A 20,969-nucleotide genomic window follows, 5' to 3' on the forward strand; every position below is an offset into this window, starting at 1 on the left:
TAAGCAGAGTTTAATGAATTTGGGATGATGGAGTAGCGTTGCTGTGGGGAGAAATGTTTGGATTGTGATTTTAGTCATTAAGCTGAATTAGCTAACGGTGTGGGTCGATGGGAAACTACTACTACTACAGAGGAGGAGGAGAAGGAGGAGGAGGAGGAGGAGAATACACCCAGATGGTAACCAGTCACACTGCGGTGATGCGGATCAGAAGTTATTTTGGCATTTAAGGAACTCCTGACTTCTAAAATCAGTGTCTTTCACACTGGACGCAACTTCAAGTCTGTTGAATGAAGTAAATTGAGTAAAAGTGTGTGAAGGGTTGATGCTGAGGACAGAGAACGTTCCACTAACTACACGCCTTATTCTCACCTGAACTATTCAGGACTTACAGTAAATCTATTTAAGGTTTTTTTTGGCCTTTAAAGCAGATTTTCCCTTATTGTTACAGGACACAAGAAAACAAAGCGCTGCTGATGGAGACAGAGAAAGTTCACCTGATATGAACCTGAGTGTTTCAGAGTGTTTCTCAACACCTGGCTGCTTCACATCTTCACAACTACATTCCTGAAACCCTTTCCAACACTTTTAATCTTGAGAAAACTCGCCCTTTTATTGACATGTGGGATTCAAAGTGTTGGATTATGAATTTACCCGTCTTTGTTTTCATCATTCCTGGGTTCAAATCCTGGATCGAGCGAGCAAATTTACCTTTTTATATCCTTCGTTTTCCGAACCCTCTGCAGGATTCGTCTTCTGGACATTAAAATGAAGCATTCTCTCTTTAAAGCTTTAAACCGTACCTGTCTGTTGGCCTGCGCCGGTGTCTTGGGTTTGCCGCTGTCGTAGGACAACACTGGCTGGCGTCGCGTCATCTGGAGGGCGACCAGGTCCTTCATTATGGAGTGGAGAGCCTGCCGCTCATCTGGAGACGATCAATGGGTCGGCACGAATACACAATCAGAGCGTGGAAAGGAACGAGACACGGAGAGACGTGAGCACTAAAAGGTGTTTGCGGACAATTAAGCCGGTCGTCTTTAACTGCAGCCACATTGAGACCGTCTCCTGTGACCGGGTATTAGAGGACTGCAGTGTTTTCGATGTGCCTATTCCCATGTTTGATCTCAGGGCAAGCTCTGCTTTGGCTGGCCTGGTCTCGCAGAGGGAAAATATTCCCCTTGTGTAGCTTGGACAGACATCATAGAGCCCCGGGGCAGCAGAGAGCAGCAGACCCCCAAAACCAATCCTTCACCTGGCAGCATCTGCAGCTCGCTCAGGCTCCGGGCCTCGGGGGGGGGGGGGGGGGGTCAGCCTTAGAGCGTGTCTTGATTTTATCTGGTGCTTTTCACAGTAAACCGGCTCTAAAACGTCTGCCTTACATCATAATCTACAAGACTTACTCATCGTGGCGTTGTTTGCGTTCGTGGTCCTCAGAAAGTCGCCGTGCCAACCGGCCCGCGGCCTGTCGAGGAAAACGCACAAATCAATTAGTTTGAAGAGCAAAGCTGGTGCTGTTTTGGTAATATTCGTTTTTTTTTGTTTTTTTAAATTATTTTGCTTGGAGACGGAGAAGAAAGGATATGAATCATTGAGGCAGACAGGATATGACATCTGACGAAAGGTTATCAGACGGTCTTACAAAACTCTGAAAACACGAGCTTGTTGGTAAACAGCAGGACGAGGCCTCAGAAAACAGTCAGTGTCTCGATTGAACCTTTTCAATCTGGGTAATTAAATTACATGAGAGTTTAATGTGACTCCCACAAACTCATTTTAATTTACAGCACGAACCCTTTCCTCCTGCCAGACTCCTCACAGGCACGAAACAAGCCTGCAGACCTGAAGATGGTTTCTGACTGAAAAGCCAGCGTGAATGAGAAAGTGTGCAGTGCATGCAAGAGACTCTGTGTGTGTGTGTGTGTGTGTGTGTGTGTGTGTGTGTGTGTGTGTGTGTGTGTGTGTGTGTGTGTGTGTGTGTGTGTGTGTGTGTGTGTGTGTTTGCCCATGAGAAAGAATGACAATTGGAAACGGCTGAAACTCAAGCTGCCCTGGCAGCGATCGTCCCGGCTGGTTCGTATGGGAACAATGTTCTTTGACAGGGGAGTTTTTTTTTCCTGCCATTTCAAATATCAACCGGCTTAAAAAAATTTTTTTTTTAAAAAACGAGTCCGGTCGCACGAGTCCTTCGAACCTGAAATCAGCAGTGTCGCGACTCCATTGTTGAGGTTAAGGAGGGAATATTATCAGTGTTATAAACTGAGGCATTTCCTTCCATGGAAAGGGCTTCCCTCAAATTTGAACCAATAAAACAGGGAATTTAAAGTAATTAAACAAAAGAAGAACACACAGAGACAGAAGAACTGTCTGTCTGCCTGTCTGTATCTGTCTGTCTGTCTGTCTGTCTGTCTGTCTGTCTGTCTGTCTGTCTGTCTGCCTGCCTGCCTGTCTGTCTGTCTGTCTGTCCAGTCACAGAAGCGGGATGCGGGAAACTTCTGTCCATAAAAGCAGCAGAATCTGCACAACTCAACTCATTGACTTTGTGGATTTCTGGGTAATAATCAGCCGCAGGAATGCCGGGCACGTCCGTCCGTGGTCGGCCGAGCGTTCAACATTTCTCTGAAGCTTCCTCCACTCTCATATTCCTGCTGCCAGCGGAGGAGGTGCCAAAGACTTTTTTGCCCCCTTCAACACCTCCGAACTTCATGCTTATGGTAATTTTATACCCTGACGACACAAGGTGGAGTTGATGTAGTGAAAGTCTCAGTGTTTACAGTGTCTTCAGAGGACAGAGAGCAGGAAGGACGCTTCATCCAGAAAAAAAACTCTAATTGTGCATTTCAAGTGCTTCTTTCTCGTCAACAACACAACAACTAAAGCTCTCCGTCCGATCCTCCGAGAACCTTCTTCTCTCCAGCTTCTGATCTTAATTACCTCCCGAGTGGAATGTGGGGAATTCAACGGAGAGGGAAAGGCTGCTCTCCACCAGTCCAGTCAGCTGTGCCTGCTTTATTTTCCTTGTATCGCATTTCCATGGCGAGCAGGATTTACATGGATTTTCCTCCACCCTCTCCTCCTCCGTCTGCTCTGAGAGGTGTTTAGTCTGAGGCTGTTTTTCCCAGCCACGGTGCTCTGGTCTCAGGTCACTGATGCATCTGACTCGCTGCAAAAAAAAATACAAATCCCGGTCTGACGTCCCTCCTGTTTCAGGTGCACATGTGCTTTTGGTTTCAGGACAAGCCCGCCGTATTTGAATGTTGTAATCTCAGACACAGAACCTCCTTCTTGTCTTCAAGGTTCAAAATGCCCTTTGTGGGTTTTTACGCATTGAAATGCACGAAGAAAGAAAAGCAGGTGTAAATCTCATTCTGTAGTTAACTGGATCTACAACGGAACAAGTTCACAAAGTTCTCTTTGATGTGTGTCTGCTTAAACTTTTACAGGTGTTGACTGTAAAAACTTCATCTTTCTTTTAAGGCAAATACAATCACATACTTTCTTTGACGCCATGTTCAGTTTGATTTTGAATGGAACGAACCAGGAAGTCGTTTCCACAAGATGTCATCAGACTGAACAACTCATCTGAAGGATCCACCGACCTGCTCTTTACAATCCACCATCTTATGCACTCCAACATATTGAACTGGTGATGGGACCTGCACCTCCACCCATCCCTCCCTCCACCCCTCCCTCCCTCCATCCATCTATCCCTCCCTCCCTCCCTCCCTCCATCCCTCCATCCCTCCCTCCATCCCTCCCTCCCTCCCTCCCTCTCTCCATCCATCCCTCCACCCCTCCATCCATCTATCCCTCCCTCCACCCCTCCCTCCATCCATCTATCCCTCCCTCCACCCCTCCCTCCATCCATCTATCCCTCCCTCCACCCCTCCTTCCCTCCCTCCATCCATCTATCCCTCCCTCCCTCCATCTATCCCTCCCTCCCTCCCTCCATCCATCTATCCCTCCCTCCCTCCATCTATCTATCCCTCCCTCCCTCCCTCCATCTATCCCTCCCTCCCTCCCTCCATCCATCTATCCCTCCCTCCCTCCACCCCTCCTTCCCTCCCTCCCTCCCTCCACCCCTCCCTCCACCCCTCCCTCCCTCCATCTATCCCTCCCTCCCTCCCTCCCTCCATCTCTCCCTCCCTCCCTCCACCCCTCCCTCCCTCCATCTATCCCTCCCTCCCTCCACCCCTCCCTCCCTCCCTCCACCCCTCCCTCCCTCCATCTATCCCTCCCTCCCTCCACCCCTCCTTCCCTCCCTCCCTCCTTCCCTCCCTCCCTCCATCTATCCCTCCCTCCCTCCCTCCATCTATCCCTCCCTCCCTCCATCTATCTATCCCTCCCTCCCTCCCTCCATCTATCCCTCCCTCCCTCCCTCCATCCATCTATCCCTCCCTCCCTCCACCCCTCCTTCCCTCCCTCCCTCCCTCCCTCCCTCCCTCCATCTATCCCTCCCTCCCTCCCTCCATCTATCCCTCCCTCCCTCCATCTATCCCTCCCTCCATCTATCCCTCCCTCCCTCCATCTATCCCTCCCTCCCTCCACCCCTCCTTCCCTCCCTCCCTCCTTCCCTCCCTCCCTCCATCTATCCCTCCCTCCCTCCATGAGATGAAATGAACCCACATCTTGTCCTTAACCAGAATTGACAGAAACTAAATTCACTGCATGTCAGCGGGTCACCAGCTCTAATCTTTCTCTTCTCAACATGATGATGTCATCATGTAAAATACTGAAAAACCAGCTGAGCAGTCAGAAAGCAGCATCGCAGACAGGAGTGAGCGTGGAGACTTTGTCCCATCGTTAGGGGTTTAAAAACAAATGATAAAAGTCAGATAAGCATTCAGTCACAGGTAATAAAATCAGGTCTGATGTCATATGGTAGTAAAATGTGTTATTTGTTTCCCCTCTGCACAAAACAAGCCCGTTCAATATTACATCAGCAGTGAGGCAAACAGTTTGTATTTGCTCATCAGCAGACATATTGTTGTTATCAGCCTGAACTGATTTAAAAACTAAAGCAACAAATGTTGGACAGATTTTTAACCTTGTGGGATTTATGGTCATTCGTACTGCTGCTTCAAATCTCTTGATATACCAGCGCTCGTTAAGAAAAGTTTCTATGGAGTTTCCCAAAAGAGAAGTTATGAGGAAGACATATTTATGTCGAACATTGAGTCACAGACACCAACTTTTATGGGAACATGGGAGCAAACAAAACCATGTTAAACTCTCCATCAATCTCGATGTGAGTCTGAGGCCAACAAAGAAATATAGAAGTTTCATTACAGAACTAATTAATTGTAAATCTGCATATTGTAAAATATAAATAATCCCGTTGTACCAACTGTTTGGTCGACAAGTTGTAAAAGTTGTGTTTCTACGTCACATGAACGCAGCATGTCACTCATCCCGTCAGTCACGTGCTCAGCTCTCATCCCTCACCTGTCGTCTCGGGGTCAGGACCGGACCGGACCGGACCGGACCGGGGCTTTCTCCCGCGTGCAGCCGGTCACCGGTGTCTCGCGACAGAAATGACGCAGCAGGTCCAGCCGTTGTTCACGTCCATCGGTGTCTCCCGGTTCAGACCGACACACCGGACAGGGAGTGTGAGGACGCCATGGCGGGGCTGACGCCCCTCCCCAGGTACCGGGGCGGGGGGGGGGGGGGGGGGGTCCTCTTTAACGGAAAGTTAGAGCGCGTGCACAAACCGAATATTTCCAGGTTGTAGAAGCTGCGCGAGCTTCACAGAAAGGGTTAAAAACGGGTAAAAAACAAACCACGAATCAAATCAAACCGACATGAAACGTGTCTGCAGCCTCGTCCCATAACCGGGAGAAAACAACAACAACAACAACAACAACACCTAAACAAGGTGTAACAACAACCGGGTGGCCTGGATGAAATCCATTTTCTCGGTAACAACGGGTGATTTCCGTGATATTAACGGCCTCTTCCTGCTAACTTTGCAGATCTTCCTCGTCTGTTTCCAGGTTTGAGTCCAAAATAACTAAAGACTGCAGATATCTCCACTTCCGGAACATAACACCGCATATTAATATATTAATGCATTAATGCATATCTGACATCATGTCAGGAAACATGAAGGCCCGGCACCAAAGAGATTAATCAGATTAATCAGAGATCAATCAGAGATCAATCAGAGATCAATCAGAGATTAATCAGAGATCAATCAGAGAAGCGACGTGATGAATGACTGAGTTCAACTTTGGAGACAAACAGCCCGAAAGGACGAAGCCAGAAGATCAAATCCCTCCAGAATAAAGTGCGTTTCTCATGTGAGCAGAAGTTGGATGAAGTCCATCGATGTTCACACTTAAAATCAGACTTTATTCATGAGAGTCAAAATTAAATAGAAGCCGTAAAAAACACAAGAGGTTTCTTGTTTTGTCAACAACGCGGTCGTCCACAACTTCTCCACCAAAACAAAGCCGGAGATCATTTTCAGCCGAAGACGTCAAACTTCCTGACAGAAGAAAACTCGCCACCGGAACCCGCGCTCGAGCCTCCAACAAGCCGTGAAACGGTTCTCCGAGTCGGTGTCCAGGTCCTCCGGCCGCCGGTCGGCCCGTCGTCCGTACGCATGTAAATCCCGGATTTAATCCCGGGAGAGTTTCTCGTTAACAAACCGTCTAAATTAGCGCCGTGCAGCCGCGGGCGCGCGCTGTTACTCGGTGGAAGTCGCTCTGCTGGAGCGCGCGCAGTGTTTATTAGAGGGGGCGGGGCCACATGTGTGACGTCGGTGAGGCGTTTGGTGCTGTAAAAGTATCGGGAAAAAAAATCGGAATTTCAACACTTTCAAGTCCACCGCTGCATCTAAAACGCAGCTTTCTTTCTTCTATTTGATGTCTTTTCTTTTAAGTGCAAACTTTAGCTCGGAGAGGAGTAACTCCGAACATTTACTGTCTGAAACTAAGTACAATTATTGTGTATTGTTCTCTCCATTTTATTCTACTTCTGCTTTACTACATTTCAGTAAGATTTGGACAATGGGGGGGGGGGGGGGCAATAAATATAATGTCTGCAAAAATTACGACTATAAATATTATAATCAAGTATCTAAATTCCTCATACTTAAGAAAAAAAAGCTCATGTACAGTATACTTTTATATATTATTGGATTTTAGTGGAACTATTCTAATATACAGTTGGGTTGTTTAACCTAAAAAAGTTTAGGTAATTTTTATTTAATTTGCCATAATCAATCATGTTTTTGAAAACATTTACTCTTCATTAAATCATAGAAATCTAGCCATACCAGAATATTCAACTTTATGTTCTTGTGTGCCAAATAACTAACCTGCAAATCCAATGATTGTGTCATTTTTACACAATAATCACACCCAAAAAAAGAAAATCTACGAATTAAATCAACACCAGCATTTTATTTTTTTTCCAAAAAGCATGTAAAAAACAAAAATAAAAACAAGAAAGAATATGCACAAAATGATTGTGTATATTGGCATAGAAAGGGGGGGGGGGCGCGCTTACATTTTAAAATGTTCCATACCACAACTAAGCAATAGAGAGAGAAGGGAGAATAGAGGAGAAAGACTGCGGACACCGTCCGAGCGTCCTTTAGCTGTAAGGCCACCTCAATCCACAGGTCAAGTCTGTAATACAGAATACACTTCCAGAGATGCATACATTTAAAATGTCTCGATGACAACAGCACTGAAAAAGTAAGTCCACGTTAAGTTTAGCACAGAAATGAAATGACTCACAGACTAAACATTGAAACGTTACACTGCAATCATTCACCTGAGCCTCTTGGCACCAGTGTAAAGTGTACCTTTGTCTGCTCTATTACACTTAGAAGTTGCAATTCACAGATTTTGCAGTTGTACCTTGGCGAACTGCTAACGGAGAGTGACAAAGACAGCATTTTCCAGATACAATTCTTGTGATTTTTTTTTTTTTTTTTTTTAAAGCATTCTCTGGGATCCAGAGGACCATTTTAAAATGGCAGAAAGGAAACGAACACGGTGACACGAGGAAGGGTTGAGAGAATTATCGTACAGGTGGAGGAAAAAAAAAGGTTAAGATAGGAAAGATGGCTGCTGGTTGAGTGAAGTGATCCTATGTTAAAGAGTGGGACTCTAGAGTAAGCAGGTCTGTTTTTTTGAAAAGGCATGATCAGGAGATTTCTTCTGTGCACTCAAAAGCTCGTGTTGTAAAAGCAATAACGTCGGCTATTTATTTCTAAGGCTTCTCTTTTTAAACAATAAGTAGCAAATATCCATCTTTAGCTTTCTGTTCGGCACAGCATGCTCAAATTCACAGTAAACCTTCAGTCACAAAAAGTACTTTGTGTCATTCAAGTGTCAGTGGTATTCAGACATTTTCTAAAATGAGGGATTTAAATGGCTTTTGAACTCATTCTCTGTTTAGAATGAAAATATAGACATGAAATCTTGTCTAAGTGGGTTCTTTTCTCTTAGGTGTTGCAATTAAATAAGATCCAGAGCGGCTGCAGTGCAGCGGGCTGCACCGCAGACTGAGGCAACTTCAAACTTCTTTGAATAAAAAAGGCTTTTTGTTGAGTTTAGGGGCGACTGATTTTTCCTTCCTCTCACACAAGACGCTACTTTCACACTTTCCCCAGCAGGGGGTGCTCTGCACTGGGGTTTGCATGCAGCATGCAGGCGCACATCCGGGGACCAAATACTTTTGACAAACTCTCCATCCAGCTATTGTGAATTTCAAAATTAAGAAATAGGTCCAGTTGCTAAACTGTTTTTAGCTAATAAGACAGGAGATATGAGAACAGGAAGGCATTAAGAATTTAAAAAGGAAACCTGTCCACGCTTTACTGGATGGGACTGAGGGGGAAAACAAATAACTATGAATGTTCAGGACCAGTGATTGGATCCGTCTATGTCCCCGTCAAACTATCAAGTTATATGAACACAGTCAAATACAGAAGAGGAAAAAATCATCACAAGACACCAACAACTGACAAGGGAACAAAATTGTGTGATTTCCTGCAAGGCTTAAGCTCCGCCCACAAACACCCTCACCTATAAGACAAGAAATATAATCGTCGTAATCAATTTATGCAGATGTTTAGCGGTCCTGTCGATAGGACAGAGAGGGATGTTTGTGGACGAGGCCTCGGTTTCCCTGTGATCATCAACAACTTGTCCGGTGATCACGCGTGGGGTCGCATGTGCAAGACGAGAGCACGTTCACGGTGGGGGAATGTTCACTAATCACGAACTACAGCTCTATGTACAGATAGTATACAAAAACACAATCTGAGAAGTCCATTAAAAGTACAACCAGAAAAAAAACCGCTCAGAGAACAACGTATGCCTGTGACATCAATCGAATCCGAACTGAAAAGTGATTTGCTATGCAATCGATGAAAACAAACAAAACCATTCACGACACGAGATCGATACAGTCATAAGATAAGGCTAGTTAAGACCCAGTCGTACCAACATGCAAGGATAAGACTCAGAGTGGTCGTTAAAACAAGAACGAACCATGAGGATGAGGTGAGCGATAATTCAACTAAAAGAAATTAAGAAGACGAGAGGTGAGCTGTTGCTGATGTGCACGTGTTGTTTTTACAGTACTCTGTACCCTGTGTGTTCCTCAAATATATGAAACCTGACTAAACGTGTCTCGATAGCATCGTCATAATACTGAGGAATATTATTTTTGATTTGTGTTTTGTTGCAATGAGTGAAATTATGCAATTTGTCTTTTTTTTTTTTTAGTTTTTTTGTGTTGTCCTTGGGGTGTCAATGACCCGAGTGCTCTACTGCAACACACCGGCGCTCTGTAACCCCTCTGATATGTTTGCCTGAGCGTACACTTTACATATTTGAAAAAAGAAAAAGGGTGCAAATTATTTAAAAGAAACTAAAAACAAAAAGTGTTTATCGTTACACTCCCCGTACCAGAGGAGGCTTTTGGTCACAATCAACTACCAAATTCCAAAATAGGAAATTGGAAAAATAAAACAGCTTTTTAAAGAATTACTCTCCAAGGAATTCATTATTTTAGGTGGTATGGATCATGACTGGCCAGTCATTTCCGAGCTGTTTGTGCATGTACATCTGTTCTGATGGCATTTCAAAAAGCGAGTGAGTGCGTGGGTGATCTAACAGCCCCGGCGTACGAGGCGCGTGTTCGTCGTGATGTATCGGAGGAGCAAAAAAAACAAAACGAAACCGAAGAGGCAGGCCCTGGAAACAACAGGCGGACATGATTACGGTGTCTTCGTTATATTATCTGACTCCTTGGAGGCCCAGAGCTCCTTGTGCTGCTTGCGTCCGAAGCCCTCGTCGTAGTTGCCTTTGCTTTTGAACAGCTGCTGGAAGTGAGGTTTGCAGTAGAATTCGCCTTGAAGGGCCGCAAAGGTGCCGAGGCTGCCGGGGGGGAGGGGGGGGGTGTCAAAAGAGTTACACACAAAACAAAGGAAGTATGTAGAAGAAGAAAAGACTATATATAGTCACCTGAGCTTGGCGTTGCAGTGCTTGCAGCAGAAACATGTTGAATGGAAGACCAGGTTGTTGGCAACCAATCTCTCCATCGGGTAGACCGTCTTCTCACATGATGAACACACTTCCTTTTGAGTCTTAAAGCTGAAAGACTGAGAACATAAAACACGCCGGTTTACTAGCAGATGCAGATGAAAGCTGCTTCTTACAAAAACGCAGGAAAAGAGTTGCTTCGCTCTCGTCTGAGATCAAAAGGATGACGAAAGTGAAGTGAGGCAGGAGTAACGCTCAGAGCTGAGCAGGAGGCCGCCAGACGAGACGCTGTGTTTACCTTTGATCGCTGGACAGGTTTTTCTTCAGTGGTGTTTCTGGAGTCCTGTGTGGGCAAAGACAAATAACATTTAAGCAAAATTTACTCAAATACGTGTACCGACCGTTGTTCTAACAAACACCTTTTCCAAATATGAAGTGAACCCAACAGTAGACGTCCGTCCTGAGTGTATTTTAAGCACCGGAGGAACTTCACCGTCCTCTCGGTACCTCCAACGGTGTGTTCGTATTGCCAATCTGATCTGTTTGTCTCCCCCCTCTTTCTGTTCCCTCCATCTGTCTCTGTTGCACCCCTGGGAGAGGATCAGGTGCCTTCTGTCTGGTCATGTGAGCCGCGCTGTGGGTTGCTCTGCATGGAGCTGCCCTTCCACATAGCAGAGCATTTCACAGGAACCAGCCCTCCAGGAAAGAAATTGCTCAGAGCAATATCACATGGAATTTCTTTTTACAAAAAAAAAAAAAAAGGTTGGAGGTTTCTCGGTGAAATGACATAACCGACAATAACGCTGCATCTTGTGACACTGAACCCTCCAATCATGCAGTTGTAGGTTTTACTCTTTTAATTCTATCACGACTTCCTGCGTCGATGTTTTTGTGGCTTAATTGCAGGAGAACAACTGAAAGACTTCCAAGGAAAGCTTATTTAGAGGAAGTAGCACGGCAGTAATGACCTGTATCCGACCTCTGGGGTCCCTGCAGTGTGTGTGTGTGCGTGTGTGTGTGTGTGTGTGTGTGTGTGTGTGTGTGTGTGTGTGCGTGTGTGTGTGTGTGCGTGTGTGTGTGCGTGTGTCATCTTAAAAGCAGGACTAAACAGGCAGGATAATAACAAACAAGACAGAGAAACATTCAGGACATGAACGTGATGAAAGAAGGGCAGCCTGTGTTGAAGCAGGGGAAAGTCCACTGCAGACTTTACTAAAACCCTCTTATGTAAGGCAGTTTGGCTGGAGAGGGAGGTGGAGGTGGGGGTGGGGGGGGTGAGAGGGGTGCAGGGGGTTCACAGGCTGCTAACATGGTTGCAAAAAGAGGGAGATCTTCAGCATCAGAGAACTGCTGATGTCTTTGGTTTTTTTTGCAGATTTCACAGATCATGATGGAAAAAAACTTCCATTGGAAAAAACAAAACAAAAAAAACGTTGACCTGCTGACAAGAGTTGAGATCAAAAGCAAAGTAACTGACCAGTGGTTGAATGGCTTTGCAATGGAGTTGCATCAGCTGACTAATTAATGTTCTGAATGGGCAGCACTTCTTAACTTTGTAAATATATCAAGATATCAGTATGTATAAAGGTCACACATCGTCACTATGTTGAATGTATCAGACTCACGGCTGTAATTTCCCCTGAAAAAGACCAACTATGATCCAAATCCAGAAACGACTGGGAGTCAAGTTTGGGGTCGTTTTCTCTTTAAAACGGCGTCACTGCCAAAACCAGACAGACTTTTAGTGTCCATGAACGTCACAATTAATGCTGACCAGGAAGTCCCTGCTCATTGATGCGCAACAAAACTCTCAGTCAAACACAAGCAGAGACCCTAACATGGTGACTACAGCAATATAAACTGTATATATACGGTCATATCAACCTTCCTGTTTCTGAACACGACTTGCGAGTTTATCTCTAATGATTAAAGTGGTCCTCTTTGATTAGTCTGTCATTTGCATACTATTTTTGTGGCCCAGCTGCCTTTAAAGCAGCCGAGCAGGAGGAACAGCACGGGTGTTGTCTGCACTTACGACAACCGGATGACGAGCTTTTGCAACGATTGGTTCATTAACCGTGAGGCCACGTGGCTTCCTGTAGATGCAATCACGGCCAACTGTCTCCTCGTCATCCCTGACTCCACTTCAGCTCTGTAAATACATCGCCGCTAACCAGCAGAAAATCTCTCACTCTTCTGGTTATGTAGCAGGCTGCAGGCTGCTTCCTGTTGCTGCTCAGCCAACATGACTCCCATCTTCTCAAAAAGTATTAAAATGTTCTCACAGTGCATTCATCCAGAATATTCACTTGGGTGGAAGGGTGAAAACGAGGCCGACGAGGGCTTCGGTTGTTGGGAATAAAATCATGAAACTAAAGCGGCCATAAAAGGAAAAGTGATCAGAGTGAAGGCAGAGAGAGACGTGCCAATATTTGTGAGGGTAAAAACAAACGCAGTACGATTAGTGTCCACGTTGGGGTGAGCATCCAAAGTAACACACACAGACTTCAGATCAGTTGTTTGCCATCTCGTCTTCTTTTGCCTTATATGTACATGAGTCGCTGTTGCCACCAAACAGCTTGAATGTGGCAGGAAGTTATGACACAAACGGCTTCCTCCAACTTGCAGAGTTCCAATAGGCTCAGCAGTAAAGTCCAAACCAATAACCGCCTGAAGACAAGTACTTCTTCTAAATAAGTACTTGTTTCACTGCAACGTGAATAAACCACAAGATAATTATGACCTCAAAAATGTACACAAAAGTCCTCCAGACTGATAAAAAGAGATAATAAAGAACTGCATTATAAACACGGTGTTGGATGTGAACACGAAGAGGGTTTGTTGCGTGATTAAACAGCTCGACACGGTTTTTAACTGGTGAGCGTGAGGAGCTGCAGCCAGCTGGAGAGACGTTGTCTTCGCAGAACAAAGAGCACTTTCACCCAAAGTGTTCGAGTCGTCTTAGAACAGAGCTTCCAGTCTCAGGGCATCGAGTCTCACGCCGAGTCCTCGCTCCAGTTTTAATCTCACCTGCACATGTCTGCCTGTGTGAGCGCTGCGAGCTGCAACCAGCTTCTTTTATCCGTCGTCCCGCTTTCAAATTGCTTAAAGGAACAGTTTGACACTTTTGGGGGGAAAGCACTCATCAAACATGAAGTGACTGAAGAGTGATCTCTCATCTCACTCTCTGCAGACTGTGAATCCTCATCTGCACACTGTACAGACCAGTCTGGCTTTGGTGGTTGAGTGTTGAGGATTCACTTCTCCCCTCCCCAGTTTAGCAAATGCACAACTTCACAATAGTTCTTCACTGCTGTGGATGTCAAACAGACACAGGAACTACAGGCCGGCCGCCTCGTTCATCTTAAAGGTTTACAGCAGCTGTCGGAGGATGTAAATCTCAGTCATTCAAGCAGCTTCAACATCTCTTCAGTATTACGAAGGCCGAAAGGTCAACATGTTCATGGAGCATCTCCACATTCTTCCCTCTCAGCGCTGAAGAAGAAGACAGACTCCGCTGCTTCACACCGGATCGTCGGTGAAGAGGCCCGGTGCTGCCGACCCGGCGCTCCAGGCCCGGCGCTCCAGGCCCGGTGCTGCCGACCCGGCGCTCCAGGCCCGGTGCTGCCGACCCGGCGCTCCAGGCCCGGCGCTCCAGGCCCTACATGGGAAGGCAGGCGCTGTGCTAACAAATGTCTGACGTCATTTATATCCAAAATTAAATTCCTCGCTCTCTCATTTCTTATTTTTAGCAACGTGATCATTGTTTAATGGTTTAAGGCAAAGTGCAGAGTGGGGAAAAAAAACCATGAAAGAATGTGAAGCACCACGTCACCCGAACGCATCACGGTGCGTTAATGAAGAGCTTTTTATCAGCTGTCAAACTGTATTTAATCAGAACGAAAACACGTTCCAGTCCAACACAAGCAACATAAACCAAGAACCCTTTAATTAAATGTGTTTTGCAGACAGACTCTGACTGTATGCGGCACTTTTTTCTACCTGCGAGCCATGGCGCCGAGCCAACGGCTAAAACAGCTGCTGCAGGGAAGATATACAGCAATCTTCTATCAATAACTCTGAACATGCAGAGACTCAGACAGTTATAAGGACGAGATGGAAAACAACCTCTCTGAACATGATGTTTTGGAAGCGGACAGGCTGGAGAACTGATTAACGTGGATGGAGATCCTGCAGCGTCATCACGTCTGCTCGTCTTCGGTCGGCCACTACTTCGCTTCCTTTTTCAACTTCCTATTTGTAAAAAGACAGTGACGGGACATTTTATTTTTCTGTTGTCTCTGAAGGAACAGACATCCATCGCATGTCTTGTCTGTCGGACACTTGGCTTTTCACTTCCTGTTGAAGATTCAGACGCATCAGCTTCATGAAGATGGATCAGTGGAGGAGGCCAAAAATAAAGGGCTGACACAAACCAAAAAATGTCATCACTGATGAATCTGCCTGTTATTTTTTTTTCACGTTGGCCTCAAAGAAACCACGATGACATCTTTCAATATCTCCGGTTATATATCTTCAGTTTGACCACAAGTTCAAAACCCCAAAATCATTCACTTTATACTAAATGGGGAAAATCAACACCGCTGCAACCACAGATTAAATCCTTCATCTTAATCTTATCGGAATCGTTGTAGATACATTTTCCAACAACTGACAAATAAATGAATACAAACGGTTTCAGTTCCACTTACTATTCATGCATTTCTTTAACCGAGAATCGTTTGCATGCATCGTTTCAGAGATTCAAAGCCACAGAAAGTGTGACTGACTTTTCACTTGTAATCAGCGACTTCTGTTCACTTTAAAGTTGCACTGTCAGAAGTCGCTGTCTGTCTTTGTTGAAAGAGTCAAGTGTTTCCTTCAAGTTCCCCTTTTGAAGAAGCTACAACTAAAACCACTAAGATCCTCTGATTATTGTGTCAAAGATCTGCTGTATATGAACCCATAAACTCCGATAGAAATGGCAGACAGAAAGCCAAGTTCTTGAAGAAAGACGTATTACATGTCGTCCTTTTGTCCAGTGACCTGAAACCAAAATGTTCCCGTCTGTGATGTGGATGAAAACTAATAGTTGGAGGCTGTTTGCTGCAGCAGCTGCTCTGTTTGTTTTTCTTGAATTTGACAAAAGAGCAAAACCAGTGGCGGCCTGTTGAAGAATGTGCCGAGGACGTGGAGCCTGTGAGGACTTGACGCAGCGAGAGGCCGCTGCCTTCTGCGAGCTCGCTGGAAAGGTGGCGAAGAAACAGCCGCGAGTGCCGCGACTTATCCGAGTTTTAAATCGCCGGCCCGGAGAAAAGGGTGGAAACATTTCACAATCAAATTCTCCTCCAGGACTGGAATTCAGGATAACATGCCTCATCCCGTGTTTGAAAGAAAAAAGATTTCACATGCAAATATCTGCTCTGCAAATCGTAGCAACATTTCCATCACAACGTCGGCTGCAGAGCAGCAACACGAGGAATCCAGGCTGGTTTGCCAAATAAAGCCCTTCAGTAGTTACTTCTCACGTACGAATGTGATCATTTAAGTTATGGTGAGCAGGTTCAACTCCTCAAGAGTATTTCAGACTTCAGATGTGACCTGTTAGACGTCTGCTGCCGACCGGTGATACTGCGAGAAACTCTTCAGCTGTCAGAAAGTAATGCGAGTGAACGAGAACGCTCACACGGAGTTTCTCATCTTCGTCTGCAGCGATAAAATAACAATCGTTTGGCTTTTTGTCATCTGACTGAAACTGATTTGTTGCTGTAGTCAGTAACGCGGCTTTATTACCAATTTTACAAATCTGTCTGAGATCTGATTTCCAGGAGACTGAAAGTTGTCAGGAAAATGAAATAACTGAAACAAATCAAAGTGAAAGAATGTGTTAAATCCCGGCTGCGACGTCAGAGCCGGAGTTCTTTCACAGGTTTACAGACTCTAAAGGGGAATTTGTGTTCCCGCAGGAGGAAGAAAAAACAATCATGAAAGCACGTCTTCTTTTAAAGTGTGGTACTTTAAACTGTGCGACATCAGAGATTTGACAAATGACTGGAAATGAATGACCCCTTCTTCATGCAGCTGGTTTGGTTTGCAAATATGAGACGTTCATGTACAACAACACGCAAAAATCGGAATCCTAAAGAGCATAAAACAACACTGGGAACAACATCTGCACCTTTACAGGCCGGAAAAAAAGCCACTTGTGACTAAAACTATCTTATTTTCAAAGCAAAACCCAACTGGAACACAACACATGGTTGGAAATGGGACAGGAAGCGTCACATATACAGTTAGTTCAAAATCTCTGAGCACTTCTACTTGCTGGCATTTTGGTTATGACCTGCTGGCGACCCATTTAATATTCTTCTGCACATCTGACATCAGGAATCCCCCCCCACCCCACCCCCCCCCGCCCCCATTCAACATATGGCACTTCTGACATGCCCAACAAATCAGATTTTTGTGCCATTAATGGTAATTGTTTTCCAGAGGGGCATATGGTCAAACTAAATATCCGTTGAGCGGCCGTCACTGCAGCTTTGTGTGAGATGTTTTGTCGAAAGCCGCATTATTTATTTGTTTCTGGACAAACTAGTCGAGTCACATCAGAATCCCAAAACCAGCAGAAGTCTGACGTAAATCAGCCGACGGAGCCGGGTGTCAATCTGTGCTGTCAGCTCAGTGAAATTACAGTCGGACGGCGGCACCGACGGTGGCAGGAAATCAAAACGACCATATACTTACTTAAGCCTCGTCGCCATATGCCAGGGCTCTAATTACAGCCTGCCGAAGCTGCGGTGCCTCGGACGGATAAAAAGCGGTTTTACCAGACCGCGCAGCATTTAGGAAAACGGCTCGACAACACAAACACGGGCAATAAATTCGTGTGAGGATGAAAATCCAGCTACTCGTCCGCTCGGGAGGTGACTGGACGCTGCAGTGGATATTTAGAGGGCCGTTAGTTTAGTTTCAGTGAGCGCTCTAGTTTTTGGAGTATGATCAGGTTTTTGGGATAATTACAGTTACGGGTTAGACGCATAGAAATTTCATCGTGGATTCAAACCTGTTTCCAGAAACCTCTGTATGCTAAAAGGTAACCTTCACACTGCAGGGTGATTTTATGCAAGTTTCTAATACTTGATGCTGAAAGAAGGGGTTGGGATATTGGCAAAATAAAAACCTTGATGCTCTTATGATCATGTATGCAGAGATATGAAGGAGTAGTTGGTGTATTTTAATTAAGTAAAAACACTCAATTACAAGTCAAATTCATCAGATGATTACCGGGAGAAGAAAAACTGGGAGATACACAAATCAATTTCACATTTGTTTTGGACCTTTTGGTTAATCTTTGATTTCTGGTGATGTGTTACATCAGTTGAACATTTTCTGCCATGAAAACCGTGAGAAGTTTAGAGGGAAGATTCACTATTTGGACGACGCAGCGCTCTCCGAGACGTCGTGAAACTGGTTTCATCTTTAACAGTGTGTACTCAAAGCTCCATATTTTATCTATTGTGGCAGATCGTCTAAAAAAAGAAAGAAAAGTGATTAAAGCTGCAAAGTTAATGTATCGGGAGTAAAAAGCACAATATACCTCTGAAATGTGGTGGAGTGGAAATATAAAGTACAAATACGTGCAGTACTTCAGTAGCTGTACTTAGTTACCTTCAACCATTGAGGACAGGCTTTCTAATACGATGAAGAACATGAAAACTAGATGAAAACAGCCATTTAAAACCAGCCCTGCTCACCGAGGATCTCTATTGTTCTTCTGACTAGGGTCATTTTCTTTGTTCAGATCGGGCTTTGTGGGATTTCCTGGACTTTTCGGTGACAGTGAGCAGGTTGGAGTCTGCAGAGGTGAGAACATCTCCACATTCATCAGTCTGCTTTCTGTGTCTGCTTCGTGCTGCTCAAACAAAACAGTAACGGAAACGGCACGTCAATTAACCAATAAAGAGGGGGGGGGGCAGTCCAGAGACCCTGCGATAATAATGCGGTTTATTTTATAGGGAGCTTATAAATCATATTATTAATAGATATTAATTAGCCATCGAGCTAGCGAACGAGCAGACGTTGGCTGCAGCAGTTAGCATCGAGATTAGCGGCGGAATTTAAACTGGAATTATAATCTGGAATAAAAACCTCAAACACACACGAGCTCTTACATAAGAACAAAACCAAGCAAGATCCTGGACGAGCTACAAAAAACAAGCTGCCCGACATCATCCCTCACCTCATCACACACACACACACACACACACACACACACACACACACACACACACACACACACACACACACACACACACACACACACACACACACACACACACACACACACACACACACACACACACACACACACACACACACACACACACACACACACACACACACACACACACACTCACCATCTGCGCTGCTCTGCGACACACTGGCTGATAACACGGAGGTTATATGTGACCGATGTTTGCTCGCGCTCATCCACGTCCCTCGGAGGTTCGGTAGTAGTCGGTTGTCGGTTGTCGGTAGTCGGTAGACGGTAGACGGTGGCCCCGGTGCCGGTGAGTTTCTGCCCTCCGCTTCGCTCCTCGTCTCGGTTTTCAACGGAGCAGTTTCTTTTCTTTTTTTTTTCGGCAGGAAGTCGCACGCTATTGGTTCTCATCTGTTCCCGATGCATTCACGGGCTATCGGAAAAGGCAGGACTACAACCTGATTTGAATATATGGCCGTAGTAACCTTTAATTTAAATGATGATTGTACATTTTGTGGTTTTGAGTGGTGAATATTTGTTTCACTTTACTTTCATGAACATTATTTTTCGGTCTCATATTTGTGCTTTTATTGTTGATCACATCCTTCCTGAATTTGTTTCATGTTTTTGAACATAGCATGTCTTTTTTTGTGTCTGTGCCATATGAGTGTAAAAACTATCAACCTAATAAACATTTTGACTAAAAATAACCTGAAAAACGGCATTTTATTACGTATCAATATGTAATATATCTTTTTTTCTTTACTTCATGCACACTTTATGCAGGTTTGTTTGCTGACTCAACAACTTGTGAGCGGTGAAACGATCAGGACCAGTTGATAGGACGGGCCTACCGACATCACCGATATACTCAGGAGAAGATTAGGCAGAGATTGTATTTCACAGGGATTGAAGAAGTATTGATATCCAATACTTAAGCATGGATGGATTACTGAACAACTCTATCAAGAAGAGGCCCGGGGGCACGGAGGGGTCAGCCTGGCTGGAGGGGGGGGGGGGGATTTATAATCACACAAAATAAGATCTGCTAAATGCAAAAATATGATGCATATGAGTTATGAACATGAACAAGTCAGAGTGTTCAGCAGCTTGATTCCTGCCCTCCGGTGGTCAGTCAGAAACACTCACATTTTAAATGGCTTACGATGTGTTTACAGTTATTAGTCAATATTCACACTTTGCTGGCAAAGTGGATAACAAGAATAGATATTACTAATTTGTTCTCTAGCTGTATTTGATCCTCTTGAAGACACACACACACACATTAGAGAGCACAAAGAATAAATATAAAGATGCTGCAGTTGTACGTCTTCTTTTGTCTTCACGGTGATCTACCACATGAATGTTGCTAATAAAAAGACAAAATCAAACATCAACTTCAGAAATATTCATGAAATAATTTAAGGGAAAAAGTGTCAGATGTTTAGTAGGAAAAATATTAGGGACAAAGTTTGGATGTCATAGAAACCAGATACAAAAATTGATGTCAAAGCAGTCTTTTTAATCAAAACTTTTAATTTTCCATGTGTGATCACTTCCCTCTCGAACAAAAGTATCTTCTTGAAAAACATTTCAGACAGACTAAATGCCAAGAAAAAGGCACTTCACTAAAACCCGAATACAAGACACCAAAAGAGCTATATGTGGTTGTTTTGACATGCACTCGAGTGATCCTCACAGAGAGCCTTCAAAAAACTAAATCAAACAGTTCTATGAGTTAGCTTCGTAGATTAACAAAATGCAAACATTCAAACACACTTGGCAAATATCCATCGAAAAAAAAAGCCTCAGGTTTGCAAGCACAAAAGCATGTTAGGAGCTCAGTGAGAATAATAAACAACAACAACAACAACAACAACAACACATCTTAACTTGTTTACTGACAGCAGGATTTATTACAGCTCTATTGCTCGATCCTATTGACTTACAGTAACAACGGTCTGAATGGTATATGTACAGTGGCTGTTTCTGAGCTGCTCCAATTGATGTGAACAAACTCTGAAGCTCCGACCGAATCCGAAAAGTCCTCACCAACCTGAGAGGAGCATCAGTCCACTTCCTGTGTCCAAAATCCCGCTGCAGCTCTGTGCTTGTGTCAGCCTCTGATATGCTCTGCTATCTGCCTACACAGACAAGCTCGGTATGGAGCAGTTGGTTGCACATATTATTCTATCGATGTGTTGATC

General features: G+C 44.7%; 2 protein-coding genes across 3 annotated transcripts in view; both read right to left on the reverse strand.

Moving 5' to 3' along the window:
- map3k3 (mitogen-activated protein kinase kinase kinase 3) overlaps positions 1 to 5,960 on the reverse strand; it is a 15,892-nt gene extending 9,932 nt beyond the window's left edge. The window contains exons 1-3 of one of the 2 annotated variants that reach the window (XM_069717519.1): positions 5,440 to 5,960; positions 1,398 to 1,459; positions 801 to 922 (exon numbers count right to left, since the gene is read on the reverse strand). In XM_069717519.1, coding sequence (XP_069573620.1) covers positions 801 to 922; positions 1,398 to 1,401 — 126 coding nt within the window. In that variant the 5' untranslated portion in view covers positions 1,402 to 1,459; positions 5,440 to 5,960. Of the gene's footprint in view, positions 1 to 800; positions 923 to 1,397; positions 2,327 to 5,439 lie in introns of those variants that run through there. The other variant, XM_069717518.1, reaches the window with a different exon arrangement.
- Positions 5,961 to 7,380: 1,420 nt separating this feature from the next.
- On the reverse strand, positions 7,381 to 19,138 carry limd2 (LIM domain containing 2). Its single transcript, XM_069717491.1, has 4 exons — positions 18,920 to 19,138; positions 10,798 to 10,842; positions 10,482 to 10,618; positions 7,381 to 10,394 (listed from the first exon to the last, which is right to left on the reverse strand). The coding sequence occupies exons 1-4, from the start codon at positions 18,920 to 18,922 to the stop codon at positions 10,235 to 10,237; spliced, it is 345 nt and encodes a 114-aa protein (XP_069573592.1). The 5' UTR covers positions 18,923 to 19,138; the 3' UTR covers positions 7,381 to 10,234.
- Between the last annotated feature and the right edge of the window lie 1,831 nt (positions 19,139 to 20,969).

Source organism: Brachyistius frenatus, unplaced genomic scaffold (genome assembly GCF_029030835.1).
Source record: "Brachyistius frenatus isolate BFR_SWC_R1_liver_20210118 unplaced genomic scaffold, ASM2903083v1 Contig_176, whole genome shotgun sequence".
Classification (NCBI taxonomy): Eukaryota; Metazoa; Chordata; class Actinopteri; family Embiotocidae; genus Brachyistius; species Brachyistius frenatus.

Bases quoted from the DNA above. Each gene is read 5' to 3' on its own strand.
- limd2 (XM_069717491.1), bottom strand. The intron at 10,619-10,797 runs GTAAACACAGCG...TTATGTTCTCAG, and splicing joins AACCTGTCCAGCGATCAAAG to TCTTTCAGCTTTAAGACTCA. The intron at 10,395-10,481 runs GTGACTATATAT...CCCCCCCGGCAG, and splicing joins CACTGCAACGCCAAGCTCAG to CCTCGGCACCTTTGCGGCCC.